Raw genomic sequence first — 18,661 nt, forward strand, 5'->3', positions numbered from 1 at the left:
TTAACTTTTTAAATAATTTTTTAAAAAAGGAACTCAGAATTGTGTTAATATATATACTTTTTGTTTAAAAAAAAAAAAAAAACATTATTATGAAAGGTGCCCTTTGTTTCACTTGAGCCCCTGCCCCTTAAAATGTCTGTGCACGTCCCTGCTCTGATTGGATTGTAGGTCTGCCGTAAAGCAAGTTTTTGTAGTTTTCCCTCGAACTACAGGACCACTACCCGACGGTTGAAAACTTCTTTAGTGTGGTTTTGGCCGATAGAGGGCTGCAAAGCGAATGTGAAAGTGCCGTTCACCCTGTTTGGAGTGGGTGAACCACTGAAACTTTTTTGGAAACGTTATTTTAAGATTAAAAAAAAACTCTTTGGTGTTGCTTTAAGGCCAATTGCAATTATATTATCATAAATATATATTACATGTATTTCGTAAAGTAATGTACTTTTAATGAGCTCTTAACTTTACAACAAAAATAGTAGCCAACAGTGATAACAGAAATAGCTGCAGAGTAGCAGTTTAATTTATGCATGATTGGTGAAATGTTCAATCCACAGATTTAAATAAAATAAGTTAATCAAAATGTCTTGATGATTGAGATGATTAAACTAAAACACAGAGTAATGAAGGGTATATTTTAAGGGTTAGGTCAAGTGTACTTATTTATTTGGGTTAAAACAGCATCAGGTTTAACATTGTGTCCGATTGGATTTACTACGTTAACTCCCAGTATTTTATACCAAGGTCAAGGGTTTGATATTGCATATGAAAAACATGTACATAAGTAACACAAGTTAATCAAATTGATCAAATAAAAAAGTAAAAAAGCAGATTAAAACATCTGCTAAAGAAAAGTCTTCCATATTCAATTCAATTTTATTTATAGCACTTTTCACAATTGTTTAATTATTTCAAAGCAGCTTTACATTAATAAACCTGACTCCCTAAACTCCTAGGAGAAAAAAAACCCTAGAGAGAGCCAGACATAGCTGATTCTATAGAGGACTTACTATATATTAGATACTTTATTTTACAACTTTAAAATATAAAAACATTAAGAATTAAAAAAATTTTTTTAATGTGTTCAAGGATGAGACAGGATCTGCATCAGACGTTCAGCCAGCGGTCTGTGTTCATGAAGTCTGAAATACAACCTGAAGATGAGAAAGAAAGGAAATTTAATTTTTAGTCATCATATTTATAGTATATCTAGAACCTTAAAGCCACAACACCAGTGGCGGCTCGTGACTGCTCATCCGAGGGACGCTAATTGAAAATAAGTGTTCGGAGTGTCATGTGTGTTGCTTGCGTTTTTAAAATATTTGTTTGTTGCGTCATGTGATCCATGTGCATCACGTGTTTTGTCAAAATAAGTGCCTGCTGCACACGCGTCAAAACCATTTATGATAAAAGAGATGCTCACATTCACAAATACACACAAGACACTCCCTTAACAGTAAACTTTGATTATGCACGAGATTATGCGATTATAGTTATAAAAGCATTCATTCATACCTCCTTCAAACTCCATACGTCTCAGGATGATGAAAACGGCATCTCCAATCATTCCTCTCTCCTTCAGTCATTCAGCTTCATCCTTTTCATTTTTTCCATGGATAGTGCACTGTAGTGATGAAAATGTACATTTAAAACAATCTTACTATACAACTAACTACACAAAATAAAAATTATGTAATCTGCAAAATGCAGTTTCCTACTTGAAAAGGTCTGTTACCTCATTTTGTATATGAGTAGCTCTGCTTCGTTAGACTCAGTTTTAAACCAGTCATGATCTAAGATCTGCTTGAGCGTCGGACGATCACTTGGATTCTCGGCCAGGCACCATTTTAACAGATCATAGATTTCTGTACAAGATTTAGGAGAGAGCTGGTTAGTCATCATGACACACAAATGGCAATAATGATCATGGCATAAAGAGACACTTTTGTTGTCATTTTTGTTGTCCTGGCCCCTGGTCACAGACAGACAGTACCTCAGGTTAAGATGATGGCACAGTGATGTAATACATTGGCGAGCCACTAAATGACTGTTTAGCTAAACACAATAAAGTCTAACATCTTGCCAGACAGACCGTATCCTCTGATAATATTTATTGTGGATTTGATCAGAGACTTTGTGTGTGCATGTTGATCAGTCATTTTCACTCACCCTTTGATAAATCCATCTCAGTTATCCTCAGATTCCCGGAAAGAAACTTCTCTATATTAGAGGGGAAATCTCTAAGCACCATGAAATACAGCAAAACACCTAAGGCCCAGACGTTTGTTGGCATGGCGTGGAATTTCTTAGCCGTGTAGATCTCAGGCGGGGTGCAACATGGAGCTCCTGTACACGAAACATCATGTTGAGTCATTTTGTAAAAGAAACAACAGATTTCAATACTCCGCTATATTTAAAAAAATTCAGCTCACCTACAAAGTTGAAGGTCCTATATGCCTCATGCTTCAGATAATGTCCAGCCCCAAAGTCAATTAACTTCAGGCTCATTGTTGATTGTTGCACCAAGAAGTTATCGGAATGGACGTCGGTGTGGAAAACTCCATTATCCAGACAGTGTTGCACTGCCAGTACCGCCTGACGCATGAGGTGTCTTGCTGTATTTTCACTTAGTCCTCTATTATTTCTAACAAAATCCCACAAGGATTCGCTGTACAGTGGGTACTCCAACACGAGGATGAAATCGTGTTTAGTCTCGTAACAGTCATACATCTCTATTACATTGGTGCATGAGGGCGCATCTCCTAACTTAAGCATCAGCGCCACTTCTGTAATGACTGGTTGGGGGTATTCAGGCTGGAGAAAAAATGATGAATTAGATAATAACAAATAAATTGTATTGGTGCATATTCGGTTAACTGTCTATTTTATGTCTAGTTTACTTCATTACATATTATGACAACTTACAGACTGAAGATATGTGTGAGTCTTTTGTTTGGAAATCCGCTTGATGGCAACCTGTAAAGAGAAAAACAACAAAAGTTAATTTCTCTTGAGCTGACTAAAGCGGCTCACCTGACACTGCACACATAACTTTAAGGTTTGAGAATCTACAAACTTTAAAACATGGTTTAGATCAAGTGGACATACAAATTTCAGCAACCATTGTGTTTAATATAAATACGAGTGCATTACCGGAGTGCCATCCGATTTATCTATCCCTTTGTACACTTTGCCATAGCCACCTTCCCCAAGCACTTCATCCTCCAAGAGTTGATATTTAGAATCAAAAGGCTCTGAAAAATGATGAGGTGACAGTACATGTTAACACTCATATACTCACAGATGAAAGGTACAGCATACATTTCCAGGTACAGAAGAATATGATGAAGATACCATTTCACATATTGGTGCAAACAAAGTAGGAGTAATGAAGTCAGTACACTCACCTCTAGGCACTGAGCGATTAGCTCGTTTCTTCTCGCTTGGCAGTTCAAAAGCTTGTTGACCAACATTTATAACTTTTGGCCTGACAACTTTATCATCTTCTGGTAAGGGATTTCTGGGATTTTCAAGGGCTTTTGCCTCAGGATTTCCAACATCTTTTGACCCAGGATTTTTTGCTTTATTTGGGTCAGGATTTCCTCCACCTCTTAACCCAATATTCTCTGGAATGGCACCTAAATTCTGTAGCCTGGCATTGGCTGCAGTGATGCCACCAAAACTGGCCAGATCCGCACCATCCATGGCATAAGGAATAGCTGGATCGGCATCTTTTTTCACTTTACTCTTCCCTTTTTTTCTCCAAGGGTTGTGAAATGAGCGGCTCTTTGAAGCCTTTTGTTTTTTTTTCTTTAAGCCAACACTCTTCGATTGAGAATCTGCCAGATCAACAACTTCCCCGGCATCAGGGATAGCTGGACCGGCCTCAACCTGTGAAGTCGGCATCGACTCCACTTTGCCCCTCTGGAAGCATCCAAGGATGCGTTGCTTCAATGTCTTGCATTTATCCGGACGAATCTTTGGTTTTGATTGGGGGCCGGCCAGATCCGCACCATCCATGGCATAAGGAATAGCTGGATCGGCATCTTTTTTCACTTTACTCTTCCCTTTTTTTCTCCAAGGGTTGTGAAATGAGCGGCTCTTTGAAGCCTTTTGTTTTTGTTTCTTTAAGCCAACACTCTTCGATTGAGAATCTGCCAGATCAACGACTTCCCCGGCATCAGGGATAGCTGGATCGGCCTCAATCTGTGAAGTCGGCATCGACTCCACTTTGCCCCTCCGGAAGCATCCAAGGATGCGTTGCGTCAATGTCTTGCATTTATCCGGACGAATCTTTGGTTTTGACTGGGGGCCGGCCAGAGCAGGAACATCCATGCCAACAGGAATATCTGAAATAGCCTTGGGCTGTTGAGTTGGCACAACAGTCACTTTTTCTCCCTGGAGGTTAGATTTGCGGCTCTTTGAAGCCTTTTGTTTCTGTTTCTTCGGACCAACGTAGGTCTTTGACTGTGATGCAAGATCAACAACTTCCCCAACATCAGGGATAGCTGGATCCGCTTTAAGCAGGGGAGTCGGCACTGACTCCACCTTGCCCCTCCAGAGACAGTCAAAGAATGCCATTCGTTGTTTTTCCGGTTTGAATTTATTGTTTAATTCAGAGCTCGCCAGACCAGCGTCATCCTTTAGATTAGGATTACCTGAATCTGCATTAAGCTGTGGAGAAGACCAGAGGTGGGTCAGACAGACAGACAGACAGACAGATAAATGTTTCCAGCTATGTTTAGAAGCCAAGTTTCCATCCAAGGCTTTTTAGCAAAAAAATGCTTTAGCGCGTAAATGCAATGTCAATACCTCAAAAAATATACTTAAAAAAAATAGCTTTAACGCAAATAAATGTGATGTCACATGATAGATCTTCATCACGCGCAACCTCTGAAGGGCATAACAGCAAACAATGAGCACTCTTATTGCAGCCTGAGACTTTCTGTTTTGATTTGCAGAGTCGATCCTCCATATACACAGAGGGTACGCAAGCTGCACTGAACTTACTTCATGAAGTGTTGAAATGTCAATCACTTATCCATAAAATGATTCATGTTTATTCTCCTAAATATTAATTTTTTTCTCCTCATAATCGGGTCCCTTTGGTGAAATCACATTTATTTTAAATGTTGAGACCACAAACATCAGACTCGACCTGGCTAAGCTGTTATTGTATGAGCATTAGAGAAATTAGGTAGATAATTTGCTCAAGATCTGATTTTTTGTGATACACCAAAACTTATGTGACAATTCGCTTTCATCATTCGTGACATCACCACGGACACCATTTTAGCACCATTTGAATAGAAAACCTTTTTACGCATATTCACTTGGTCGATAACAAAACCTGGATAGGAACATGTCTATAAATGGACAGATAGTTGTAGTAAATGTAATGATGTAACAAACCTCTGAAGGAATCAGTGTTTCCACTTTATCTTTATGAAGGAATGGGTGCCTTACATTCTTCCATGTCTTCTTTATGGATTTAAATAATTTATTCTCGCATTTTTCTACACCAAAAAACAAAAACAAAAACAAATGATTCATTATGACAAAAGAGAATGACAAAGAACTGTGGTCAGTAATAATACTTAATAAACACATTTAACAAACTGTCCACCCAGATACTATTTGATTAAATATGTATATGTAATTGAGTATCTAATTCTTTATAACAGATTCCTAAAAATACATCAATGATTATTGCATTAATAATGCTGTTAAAATAAGAGTTTAAAACACACTATGGTCTAAAAATGGTCTAAACTTAATTTCTTATTGTAAGATGCTTTATTTTACTGACTTTAATGTAATAAGATATCAGTATCTGCAAGGGCCGACAAAACTATTGAGGAACAAACATGGTACAGATTTAAAGATTGTCAAGAACACAAAATTTCCATCTGACCTGTGGGGCTGTTCGCCTCCTCAAATGCAGGAGTAAACTCCTTTACTCCTCCTCGTGGATGTGAACTCCCGGCGCGTCTCTCTAACAAATGTCCTTTGTTCGGGACTATGTCAGGGACAGCACATGGAAGGACAAAATCCATTCCATCATCATCACATCTCCATCCCAACACTGCAATTCAATAAATAATGTTATGAAATGAATGCTTTAACTGAATGATCAATATGTGTCTAAAACTTGTCACTTATTTTAATGTATTATTTATTTAACTGTATAAAATAAATACCACATTTTGCTTTCATTTTCATCTTACTTGTTGGGATTTTCTCCTCTCCTCCTTCACTTGGATTCAAACCCCCGGCAGCGCATCCGACCTCTGACAAAAGTCCGATGTCAGGGACAAAGTCACAGGTCAACACAGCATTCGGTAGGAATGAATCCATCTCTCCTCCAAACACTGCAATTACAATTCAATAAATGAATGCCTTCATTTGAAATTATAATTTTTCTTTTTGTCTAAATTATATTGATGCCGAGAGAGACCATGCATTATTATTATTTTTGCTTGCTTGTTTTCTCATGATCACGACTTCATTTTCTGGGGATCTCGAGATAACAAAAAGTTGTTATCCTGACAATGCAAATGTCATAATGTAATATCCTGTCCATAATATTTAGTGTATTTTAAAGTGAACTGCTGATGTGTAGCTAATAATTACATAAAGACTAATAAATAAGAGCTGTCCAAACTGAAAGGAAGTTGCACTGACATATCTTAAAATACATCAGTGCCCTTTGTTTTGCCTCAAAATGCACACAAGTAATGTTTTTAGTAAGGCATGTTTGTTAAAACTAGTTATATTTCTTAAATAAATTAAGACCTGGGCTGAATCCGAAATCGCATACTTACTGTGTAGGTACTGAATTTCACTGAGTACCCACTTAACTCTTTCCTCGCCATTGACGAGATATCTCGTCAATCAAGAGAAAACACTTCCCCGCCAATGATGAGTATTTCCGTCTTTCGCAATACCGCTATTATCCACAAGGTGGCGCACTTCCGCAACTTTTTAAAACCGGAAGTATTGCCCTATGGCAAGCTGCAGCATGTCCGTGTCTGTTTTAAAGATCGCTCTGAATGGGATCTCTATGAAAAGTCCGTCACAAAAATACCCATTACCCATATTCAAAAGCTGATTACAAAATAACTGCTAAAGGCAGGATAAAAGTTTTTTTTTTTGTTTGAAAGCAGAGGGTCAGTTCTTTCATTTGGTATATTGTATGTTTATATATTTGAAGAAGAACATTTTCTGGAAGGCATTAAACTTTTGTGAAAATCATGAAAAACGCTGGCGCTGGCTGGCAACTTTTTTAAGAAACGCTGGCGGTGAAAGAGTTAACGTACGCTAAGACAGTACGTACGTTCACGTTAAGTATGGACAGCATCCACCATGTTGACGTTATCATGCGACCTATGACGTAGTAGACTTGTTCGAGTTCATGCGGAACCACAAGAACCGACAGGAGATTGACATCACAATACCGCGAGAGCGACTCGAAAGCAGACTTCTCCATATGATTTCGGGAATCGCTCTCACGGTACTTTGATGTCATCCACCTACAGCGGTGCATGAACTCGAACAAACCTAATAACAGGCATGAAAACTAGGGATGTCCCGATCCTATCACGTGATCGGAAATTGGCCCCGATCACGTGGTTTCAGACTCGGAATCGGACGTTACCTCCCGATCAGGACTCGGATACATATGCAGGGTTTAAATTCCGGCGTCAAGGTCTCGCTCTGCTCTGCGCCAGTGTACACGCTGCGCTGGTGCATGTGAACTGACAAGAAGAGAATAGGCTTGTTCGAATTCATGTGGTGCCGCATAGACCGGCAGCCGGATGGCGTCAGAGTTTCGCGAGATCGATTTAAAAGCAAACTCTTCCATATGATTTCGCAGGGGTCACTCTTGCGGTAGTTTGACGTCGGCCGGCTGTCGGTTGTTGCTGTGCCGCATGAAGTCGAACAAGCCTATTGACATGTTTTTATTCATAGGCTTCACTCGTGCGTGCAGGGAACCCACGACAAGACCGGGTTTTTCCCGCTCATTTAAACAACGCGTTTTTGTCATCATGTGCTCAGACGCAGCTCCGCGTCTCACTCAGAACCTCAAGAACGCGCATTCCCGCAGGATCATTTGACATTACTGTGGAGATGAGAGATAGAGGTAAGAATGGTGTCCACGTCGAAAAAACTTAATAGATGTCTAGAAACAAAGTATTAAAGTATGTATAGCCATGTCACTCATCTCATTACACTAGTTAACTGGATACAACTTATTGTATAGTTTAATAAAATAATGTATTTTAACTAACTGCTGACCAGCTTAGGGAATCTCTATGGCTATTTTATAAGACATATTGCTGAATCAGTATGTTGTTTTTCTTGTTAATTGAGTCTTTTTTGGTAGCCTATCTTATGCATAGAATTAGTCAAGGAGATTGAGTCTTATAACTTCCTTCAAAGTTTGATCAATTGTGCATAATGACATGTGCACCAAATGCATATAGGGTGTCAGACTCATAGATTAGCATAATTTAAAGTTCAGGTTTTAAAGTTTGGGTCAACATGTGGCACAGCTTTAAAACTGAAACTTAAAATCATATCAGAGGTACAAAATGTAATTGAAACACACCAGTGGCTTTGCTGTCATCAGGATTAAACATGTTACCCCTCGAACCCTCCCTCCCAACAGAGCCTCCCCAAAAAACAAATCCCAATTTAACCCCTGAACATATATATATTCTCATTATTTTTTAACACATCTAAAGTTATGCGCTGGCAGAGAGTTAGACTCTTTTGACTCCACACAGAAACCGCAATGCGTGGGGCATGACATAAGGAACATCCTGGATCTGTTTTTTCGCTCTTCTTTATTCTTGTTTATGTATTATAGAAATATCGGATCAGGACTCGGTATTGGCAGATACTCAAAATCAAATGACTCGGACTCGAGGGCAAAAAAACCTGATCGGGACATCCCTAATGAAAACGTATGTGTGTGTATGAGGGACAGGTGCACTAACACCTGGTCACATCAGTAACTTGACAACTCTACTACTTTATTCAAATGAATTTTTCTAACAATCTATCACATATTTACTGTCATCTCAACACAGCTGTGACAATTCTACAGCTTTATTTTAATGAATCAGCTGAGCACTTTGTGGTATATCCTGGCAGGTCTGTGTGTGAAGTCAGGGTGCTGAGGAACAGCCCTGTGTAACGTATCAAAATCACTGATTGGTTGGCCTCCGGTCGATTGCTTTGCTTTCCCGTGGCATCATGGGAAAGCTGGGATAGAAGTGTCCATCCGATGCATGCTTCAGAATCTGGGCGGACTCTGCAGTGCATCCGGGGATTTCTCGCCTACTGATTTTATGGATACTGAGGATTTGGACATACTAATCTGTTCACGTACTGTTTCCCCTACTACATTTTCAGTAAGTAGGTGGTTTCAGACAATACTTAAGTACACGTGACTCTGAATCTCGCAAGAAATAGTCCAAAATCCCACTAATTCTCGCCTACCCATTTACGTATACTGAGGTTTCGGACATACTATTTGTTCACTATATAGTATGGCAGTGGCAGTATGCAGTTTTGGCTTCAACCCTCGTCTTGGTTTAAGATATCTCTTCCCGGGAAACCACCCCATAATGTGCTTGAAATTAGGGACCATCTTTAAAGTAATAATGTACACGTTTCTATCTTCAATAGTATTTAAGAGTTTATATTAATAAATATATAAAAAAGTAAAAGTGTACATTATAGCCGACAATATGAACACAGTTGGGTTTGTGACTGTGTGTTGTATAACGTGTATATTAAGGAGTAACTTTAGAGACGCTCCCTAATTTCACCACTATCATATTGTCAACTACATACTGACGAATCGATTTCATCTTAAACGAATCCCTGATCTAACTAAAACGTAATTTGTTAATCCCCTAATTCAACAAAATATACATTTTCTGTCCTAAAACAATACAACCCGTTCATGTACATACATATTAAGTACACATAGCTTTCATCACATCACAAAAATACAACTTTTGTTAACTTGAGATAACGAGAAATTAAGTTGTGATCATGAGAAAGCAAGCAAGCAAAAAAAAATAGTACACAAACTTATTGGCTTCAGTAAATTAACAAAACAGTCTGGATAACAACAGTGGTATGCACTGCTAACTATTTATTATATTATACATCACTTATGAAAATTAAACATGGTTTTACTACAGTTACATCCACTGATCTATATAAATGACTGGATTGCGCATAGAACGCTTAACGTAACAGCGTGAGGTGAAGCCAGCGCAGAGTTCGAGCCGCCATCTTGGTATACCCAACCGGCAGACGCGTCATTGACTTCCATTCAAAATCATGTTTTAAATTCACCCGCTTTACAGCGTATCAGTCACGCAAGATTATTTTTAGGATATGTGTACGTAAATTAACTGTTATTTCTGGTGTTATTTGCAATTTTTATGCTTTAATCGGGCAGGAAAATGGATTTATAAAAAAACGTTAAGGTGAGTGTGTCTGCTGCGTTCTGTTAATGACAAGTTTTTTTTGACATTCAGCTATACGGTCAGCGTTATTTCTCTAAATAAGTTTGGGTAACTTGTAAGTTTAGATAACACAAAACCAGCAAATTATTGCATACACATACGGTACAAAGTATGATTATTTATTTAGATTTCAGAATGAGCACGTTTGTCATTAATACTAAATATGCTGCTATCTGTCTGCTGATCTGATACTGTAATGAAGATGAATGTATAATAACTGATTAAAAACTAAAATGTACAACTTTCAGTAAATTGCTATGTACATGCTTAGGACGTTTGTGTTGTAATAATGTACAGGGTAACTTCAGATATAAAAACGAAGACTAGTAAAGTGATGTTTTATCATTAAAATCTGATCGCGTCCATTGATTTAAAAGAATGTTTGGGTATACCAACATGGCGGCGCGGTGGCTTCACAGTTGTGACGTCATGCGCTATCCAGTCATTTATATAGATCAGTGGTTACATCTAACAAAACATGGTTAACGGTACTTTATTAAAACCATTGTTACCACAAAATAACAATGGTTTTACTAATAGTACTCAATACACCAATAAACATGGTTACTACACTTTTACCACATAAAAACCATAGTTAATTTTCGTGAGGGATATTAAAAAACAAGGCCTCATACGGCGTAATTCTTATCTTAAATTGTGGGGATGTTTTATTCATTTTGGGCGCTTTTTGTTAAATTAATGGAGTCAAAATTTGACTGCGTTTTCTGCCGATCAAGAAAAACTGCGGGTAAAATGTCAAGTACACGAGCACCACCTGGTGTGTCTACATGTACACGTGCATTAACAACACAATAACTGTATGTAAACTTATCAGCATGAAAGTCAGACTTTTTGCTTTAACTCGCATCTTACCTTTTTGGCGTTTCGCCTCATGTGTTGGATAAACATCCACCATCTCCTCCTCTCCTCCTTCACATGGATTTAAACAACCGGCAGCGCGCCCGACTTGTGACCAAAGTCCGATATCAGGGACGCAGTCAAAGTTCGGCACAGCATTTGGCAGAATAAAATCCATATTCTCAACATCTGCTCCTTCCATGTCCTTGTCGGACAATGGTGTTACAGGACGAAACATGATGTGAAAAGATAACTGCAGACTTAACTGTGCTTAGACTCGGTTCACAGAGGGTTGAAATCTAAGTAAACTGTCTGTCCGTACACAGTGCGTCAAGCAGTTTAAAGTTGCGAACTTTTGAAAAGTCTGCAAATTCACTTGATAATCTGTACAGTAGCGTTCGGAGTCAACCAAAGGCAAGCGTTCAGATCAGTCAAATGATACCAGTTTCATCTGGCTGAGCGTTTTATAGGCACCGATTGTGATGTCATAATGTCTCTATGACAACGATAAGTTCTACAGTATGGTTGTCATGGAGTTTAATGACTTTGTTCTGTTTACGGTTCAACTGTGATGAGTTTTATATATATATATATATATATATATATATATATATATATATATATTTATGTCCCCTGTGTTGTTTAATTAAAACTATTTACAACATTTGGACTTTTAATTGTAGATATATATATATATATATATATATATATATATATATATATATATATATATATATATATATATCAAAACTCTTTAATATGTCTTAATGCTTATTACTACTTTTTAAAATGTATTTTACAGTATGTATAGATGCTATTTTGTATTAATATATTTAGACCTATTGTGTTATTCATTTACAACCACTAGATGGCGCTATGTTAATTACCAGTAATGTTAAAAGAAAAGAGTATTAGTCTAGATCAGGGGTCTCCAACCTTTTTATGAGCAAGGGCTACAACAATGGATAAAAAAATCTAGAGGGCTACTTTTTGATATAGTCTACTTAAAACTTTTTTGCTTTACTTGTTTATTTTATTTTATTTGACTTGTTTATATTTTTTTATTGTTTAAAATGTTAACATACGTAAACCAAGCCAAGCTAATATAAAAAAATATGTAATGATTACATAATACAGTTGAGACTATTAATAGAATGTGCTTTGGCGGGCACCTCACAGACTCTGTGCGGGCTACCTGGTGCCCGCGGGCACCACGTTGGTGACCCCTGGTCTAGATTAAAACACAGACATGCTCAGATTGTATGGAGATTTTATTTAAATCATTAAAAAAAGTATCAAAGGTAATCTATTTTAATGCATGATACATACGAAAGTTTTTTCATTGCTCAAAATCCTTCACGCATATCAAAAAGTTAAACACTGGCAGTCAGTCAAAAACAGACATTAAGTTAGCTAATAATCCCTCATCCCTTACAGCAGTTAAAGCATCAACAGAGTTACATATTGCTGGGTTTACTGCAGGGTTAATTTCACTAAACACTACTTAATATTAATTCCCAAAAACATTAAAGGACATTTGACATGTTGACTCATGAAGAACCACCACAGAGACTAAAGGGTCATGGTGGTGGACAAAAATACTGTATGAGATGAGAGGAAAAGATCTTAAAAAATGTTTCCACTAGCAAAATTATTTTGTCTGACCCAAACCAATTTCATGCAACAATCTCCTATCTCTGGTTAGATATCATGAAGCCCAAATTAACCTCCTGAACCCGAGCTTTGATTTGTCTTTTTTTTTTTCAGATTTCCACCAGCTATTTTTGGGAACCAATTAATATAATAACCAAATATTTTTCTTTGAACATGAAGCAGTGTATTTGTCCATGTTTGTGTATAACAGGTTCCAGTTACACAGAATTAAGTATTGTGATGCAAACAACAAAAACATTGATGTCCAAATATGTGACATCCAGATCTTAGAAGGTTAAATGTGGCATAATACAACTATAAATAGAGATAGACCTTATTAAAAAATGTTACCTTATTAAAGATATCAAGATTATATTTTTTACATTATAGATTTTATGTAGAAATCTCTCACACTTGCTTCACTGATACTCTGAACTTTATTGAACTACATCTAAACACAGTTTAAGAATTATCTTCATTCACTGTTATATTTACCTTTAAGCTGGAGGACTGTAGAAAGAAGACTGTACCATATACCATTAATCTATATAAAGCAATGTACCATACCACCAAAAACATATTGATGTCATACTTTCTGTTAATGCTATTCATTTTTATCACCACTAGGTGGCGACTGTAGATCAAACATGCAGTCACTGTTTCATTTTTCTGCAAAGGTTTGAGTGGAGATGAGCACGTGGACCTGTGTGATGATAATAATAAGAGATTATTCAAAGACATATCGCAATGAGGATAACTTTAGTATAGGGATAAACATTCCCTACTGAAAAACAGCCAAAACCAACCTAACCTAGTTGACCTGGTCTCCCAGTTTGGTTTTAGCTGGTGTAGCAGGCTGGTTTTAGAGAGGTTTTTAGAGTCCACTTTTAGCTGTTCAGATCGAAAAACCAGCTTTGCCAGGCTGAAAGCTTAGAAGAGTGGTCTTAGCTGGTTTACGCTGGTGCTGCACGCCTGGCAAAGCTGCATACATCTGGTTTTAGTTTCTGTGAGCTTTTTCCAAACAAAAAATGTGCACCTGGAGAATCCAAATAGACACATGATAATAAAATAAGAAAGAGCACTACATACTACATAACTATCAATTCAAAACTTATCTGCACACAAAAGCACAAAACTATTACAGAAAAAAGAAAAAAAAAACATTTGTACATTATAACAAATTACTCCAGTCATTATCTGTGTCAGTTGAAGGCCTATTTTACATTGCAAGGAGAAAACACACACACACACACACACACACACACACACACACACACACACACACACACACACACGCACGCAAACGCTTTATAATTACAAATGCCTTATGTTTCCCAAATAACTTATGCTTATAATGCTCAACATTGCTGTTAATACTCATATTTTCCCCCACATATCTTATTTTCTTGTGTTTATATATTTTATGCATCAGATTCATTAATATGCATTTACATCCCTTGTGAAAAATAAGTGTGCTTAAGTGTACTTTTATAAAGTGTACTTATTACATAAATAATACACTTTAAGTATATACACTTAAGTGTGAGTTAAATGCAATCTTTTCGGTGCACTGAATGCACATTAAGTGAAATTAATTTAAAATATATATTAAAGTTGAAATAAAATGTAATAAGTTGCCATTAAGAGTGATTTTTAACAACTTAATTGGTACTTTATTACAACTTTATATCTACTTTCATAAATGCTTCTAGTGTTTTTACAATATACTTAAAGTGCACTACACAATATAATTACATGCAATTAATGTGATTTAAAATACACTTTAATGTCAGTTAACAATAAACTTAAGTGTGGATTAAAGCCAATGTTTTCAGCGAAATGAATAAACATTAAGTGTAATTAATTTTAAATGTATCACATATTAAGTTAAAATTAAAACCAATAAGTTGCCATTAAGAGTGCTTTTTTGCAACAACTTATGTGGGTCTTTAATACAACTTTATATTTACTTTAATAATTGCTTCTAGTGTTTTTAAAATATAGTTAAAGTGCACTGTTCAATCTACTGTCAAGCAATTAATGTGAAATTAAAAATAAGTTAATGTATATTAACAGTACATTTAATTACTCATTAAATGTAATGTTTCAAATACAAGTTTGCCAAATAAATTAAAATATATAAAATTAAATTCAATCAGTTGAACTGTGATTTCAGTGCAGTGAAGTGATTTCAATGCATCTTTCTACAGTATGTCCTTTAACTACTTATGGAAATATGGTTATGTATGTACTTCTCAAAATACTGAAAAACAAATCTAGTTAATTAAATATGTATTCATTTCAGTTTAATGCATTGCAAACAAACAAAAACCACAATGCTTACACTGACAATAAAACAGTTTGGTTGTCAAATAATTATGAATAAAAAATTTTGTTTTGCAAAAGTACATTTATAAAATGTATAATGAGTTGTATATATCCAAACAAATACAAAAAACCCTCTTAGTTTAATATTGTAAAATTAGAATCAAACAAGTATCAATATTGAATAATTACATCCCTTAGAAAAAAAACTCAAAAGTTATTATTTTTTAACATTTTAACAGACAACTAAAAAAGAACTGCACGAACTTTAAATTAACAAATCCTTTGGTAGGTCACATCAGTCTAATGATCATTTATTAATGTGTTTAGAAATATTGTCATGAAAGTGTACTTTACAAAATAAAACGTAGCGCTTTTCTAAGCGGATTTAAAAGAGGAACTATATTGTACTGGGTTAACATTGACCCAATGCTGGGTTGTTTTAACCCAACTGCTGGGTTATTATTAATACATACAACAATCCAGCATTTGCTCTATCCAATATTTACTCATTACGGGTCAAAAATTAACCCAACCAGTTCTGCACTACACAAAGACTCACATGTAAGCCCGTATTATTGTTTAGTTAACTTATTTTTCCCACTTTGCATAGAGCCAAATGATCTGCCGAAACACAGCTGGAGAAACAAAACCACTGTTAATCTCACTTACTGATTTCAAATGAAATCATCTCAGCAGCTTGCAAAATGGCCTCCAACTGGTTCCTTCCATAATAGGATGGCTTTTTGAGGCTGTTGGGCAGTCCTGCACCTTTAACTGTTATGCCTTGATTTATCAGGGGAGCCTTCCAGTACCTCCGGCATCCTCTGAAAGACACGGGCAAACACATGCATGTACATGTTACACATTGTAACACAGTTGGACAATTGTGACTCTCCCATCCCGTTAATATCCAGTGTACAGGCTGTAAACAGTCGGTAATGTGTCATAATCGTATGGTTGATGGACACAAATAAGTTATTGATTTGATAATAATGCCATGAAAACATGAAGGTATATTAGGTTATCAAGACTTAAAAAGTGTTTGAACATATGCTTACTATATTTTTGGTTAACAGATCTTGCACTTTTCTCAGCAGTACATTGACCTCAACTCTGGTTCTCGGTGTTGCGGCTGAGGAGCTGGCTACAGATGTAACAACAGACAACAATCAATTTTATAAAACTATATTATGTATATTGGCACTATTACGGACCTGAGTCCATTTCTGTGGATATACAGATATTTTATATAACCAATATTACCTTTGAAATGCAGTGCAAAGTTCACTGTGTCCGCTGAGTCCAGGAAATCGCTCGTTTGGTCTTCTTTTTCAGCTGAAAAAAAATTGGACATAAACATGTTAATATAAAATGCTAAAAGTGATTGAAAGTAAGGACTTGGAAATCTATGAACCGATAAAAATATACATTTATTAAAGCAACTTAAGTGTACATAAAAAATTAACCAAATGAAGAAGAAAACTGAAATGTAATTAACTTTACCAGTGGAGGATTGAACATTTGTAGAATTTCTTCAGCCTCTCTGGTAGCTGCTTCAAGTTCAGCATTGTCAGTTTTCATTTCAAGATGCTTTGAAATAACTGCAGCTTCCTGACATAACTGGTCAAAACCTGAAGATGCCATATTGAAAGAATGAAGAATGCCAAGAGAAATAGGCAAAACAAATTGTAAGAGGGACAAACAGAGAGAGAGGGGAGAGTGAGAGAGAGTTAGTGAGTGTGTGTGTGTGTGTGTATGAGTGTGTGTGTGTGTGTGTGTGTGTGTGTGTGTGAGTGTGAAAGCGTAGGAGAGTAGGGCTGTGCAAAAAAACGTCTGTGATTCTCATGCGTGTTTCATCAGTAAAGCCGGTTTCATGATTAGAAGTAATTCGCCATCAGCTGCTATTAGATGAAGCGGCATTTATTACACAGACACGCAGTTCACCAAGAAGCCAGGCAAAATCGGGTTCAAAATCAAGGAAAATCGACTCCGATAATCTATGCAATTTTGCCTAGCTTCTTGGTGAACTACGGCTCTGTGTACTAAATGCTGCTCCATCTGAAAGCAGCTGATGGCAATTTACTTCAATCACGGAACCGGCTTATATTGATGAAACACGCATGAGAATCGCAGCCGATTTTTTTGCACAGCCCTATAGAAGAGTGAGTGAGTGAGTGAGTGAGTGAGTGAGTGAGTGAGTGAGTGAGTGAGTGAGTGAATGAGTAGGAGAGCTTTTGCAAGTGATGCCACACAAGTCTCCTCTGATGCATCCTCGATAAAATGGGCGGATCAAGAACACATCCAGGGATTTTATGTGAACTTGGGCTTGATGCGAACTTTGAATTGGAACAGTACTTGGGCCGCGACTGATGACGTTTTACAAGTCCACAAGAACGCAAGTACAGACAAGAACGCATATTGAGAAACGGCTCAAGTCTTCAGGATTACTTGGAAATGAAATTCAGGTGTGTTTGATTAGGGTTGGAACTAAACTGTGCAGGACAGTGGCCCTCCAGGACCCAGGGTTCCCCACTCCTGGTGTAGATGGAGGAGTATGAGATGTATGTGAAGAAACTGCAAGACAAAAAAATGTGAATTACAAATTTTGGATATTTTTTTAATTCTTTATTACTAAACATTGTATGTGTATAACCATTTACAACAAACCCCAAGATCCACCCACTATAATCAAAAATAAAACGTAGCGCTTTTCTAAGCGGATTTTAAAAGAGGAACTATATTTTATGGCGTAATAGCACTTTTGGGAGTACTTCGACTCGCCTGAAAAGTCCGCTCCCCTTCTCACTCTCATAATGGGAGAGGGAGGGTGTTACTGCGCCGAGTCGAAGTACTCCCAAAAGTGCTATTACGCTATAAAATATAGTTCCTCTTTTAAATCCGCTTAGAAAAGCGCTACGTTTTATTTTGTACCACCAAACTTGCTCGTATAACTACTCGTCTTAAATAGGAAAAACGTTGATGTGTTTGGTCATTTCTAACTTTATCTCTAAATGGTACCATTGAATGAATGGGGCCAAGCCAAATGCCATCGAAGCGTCGCAGCGCGCTCCAGCGCCCACGTGCACGCACACAGATGATAGAGGGATGCATCAACAATTCCCAGTCAAGGCAACAACATACTTCAACATTGAAAATGAGTAGACTATTCCCTTAACAAACTCGTATCAGCCACTGGTTAGATCAGCGTATCAGTCAAAAACGATCACGTACGAGACAAATCAATTACCCCCATAATACAGGACCCTAGGCTTACTGTG

At 37.0% G+C, this 18,661-nt stretch overlaps 1 protein-coding gene and 1 long non-coding RNA gene across 4 annotated transcripts; both read right to left on the reverse strand.

Annotated features, from left to right (window-relative positions):
* Window positions 1–156: 156 nt before the first annotated feature.
* Window positions 157–11,962, reverse strand: LOC129416723 (uncharacterized). 2 transcript variants are annotated; one of them, XM_073872976.1, is made up of 10 exons: window positions 11,418–11,962; window positions 6,222–6,365; window positions 3,402–6,079; window positions 3,148–3,248; window positions 2,920–2,970; window positions 2,427–2,808; window positions 2,164–2,340; window positions 1,730–1,859; window positions 1,510–1,618; window positions 157–1,148 (listed from the first exon to the last, which is right to left on the reverse strand). In XM_073872976.1, the coding sequence occupies exons 3-9, from the start codon at window positions 4,573–4,575 to the stop codon at window positions 1,573–1,575; spliced, it is 2,061 nt and encodes a 686-aa protein (XP_073729077.1). In that variant the 5' UTR covers window positions 4,576–6,079; window positions 6,222–6,365; window positions 11,418–11,962; the 3' UTR covers window positions 157–1,148; window positions 1,510–1,572. The 2 variants fall into 2 exon arrangements, with proteins under 2 accessions (XP_073729077.1, XP_073729076.1); XM_073872975.1 differs by having other exon boundaries at window positions 6,222–11,962.
* A 253-nt stretch (window positions 11,963–12,215) lies between these two features.
* On the reverse strand, window positions 12,216–17,175 carry LOC129442004 (uncharacterized). Of its 2 annotated transcripts, none has more exons than XR_012372055.1 (6): window positions 16,887–17,175; window positions 16,647–16,718; window positions 16,442–16,527; window positions 16,053–16,207; window positions 13,862–14,091; window positions 12,216–13,758 (listed from the first exon to the last, which is right to left on the reverse strand). It is a non-coding gene; the product is annotated as an uncharacterized lncRNA (long non-coding RNA). The 2 variants fall into 2 exon arrangements; XR_012372056.1 differs by having other exon boundaries at window positions 12,217–13,758; window positions 13,867–14,091.
* Window positions 17,176–18,661: the final 1,486 nt, after the last annotated feature.

This window comes from Misgurnus anguillicaudatus, chromosome 11 (genome assembly GCF_027580225.2).
Source record: "Misgurnus anguillicaudatus chromosome 11, ASM2758022v2, whole genome shotgun sequence".
NCBI lineage: Eukaryota > Metazoa > Chordata > Actinopteri > Cypriniformes > Cobitidae > Misgurnus > Misgurnus anguillicaudatus.

Excerpts from the sequence above, each read along its gene's own strand:
- LOC129416723 (XM_073872976.1), bottom strand. The coding sequence starts at position 4,575 with ATGGCATTCTTTGACTGTCTCTGGAGGGGCAAGGTGGAGTCAGTGCCG. Across the intron at positions 2,971-3,147 it reads ATAAATCGGATGGCACTCCG|GTTGCCATCAAGCGGATTTC; the intron begins GTAATGCACTCG and ends TTCTCTTTACAG. Across the intron at positions 1,619-1,729 it reads CTACTCATATACAAAATGAG|TGCACTATCCATGGAAAAAA; the intron begins GTAACAGACCTT and ends TCATCACTACAG.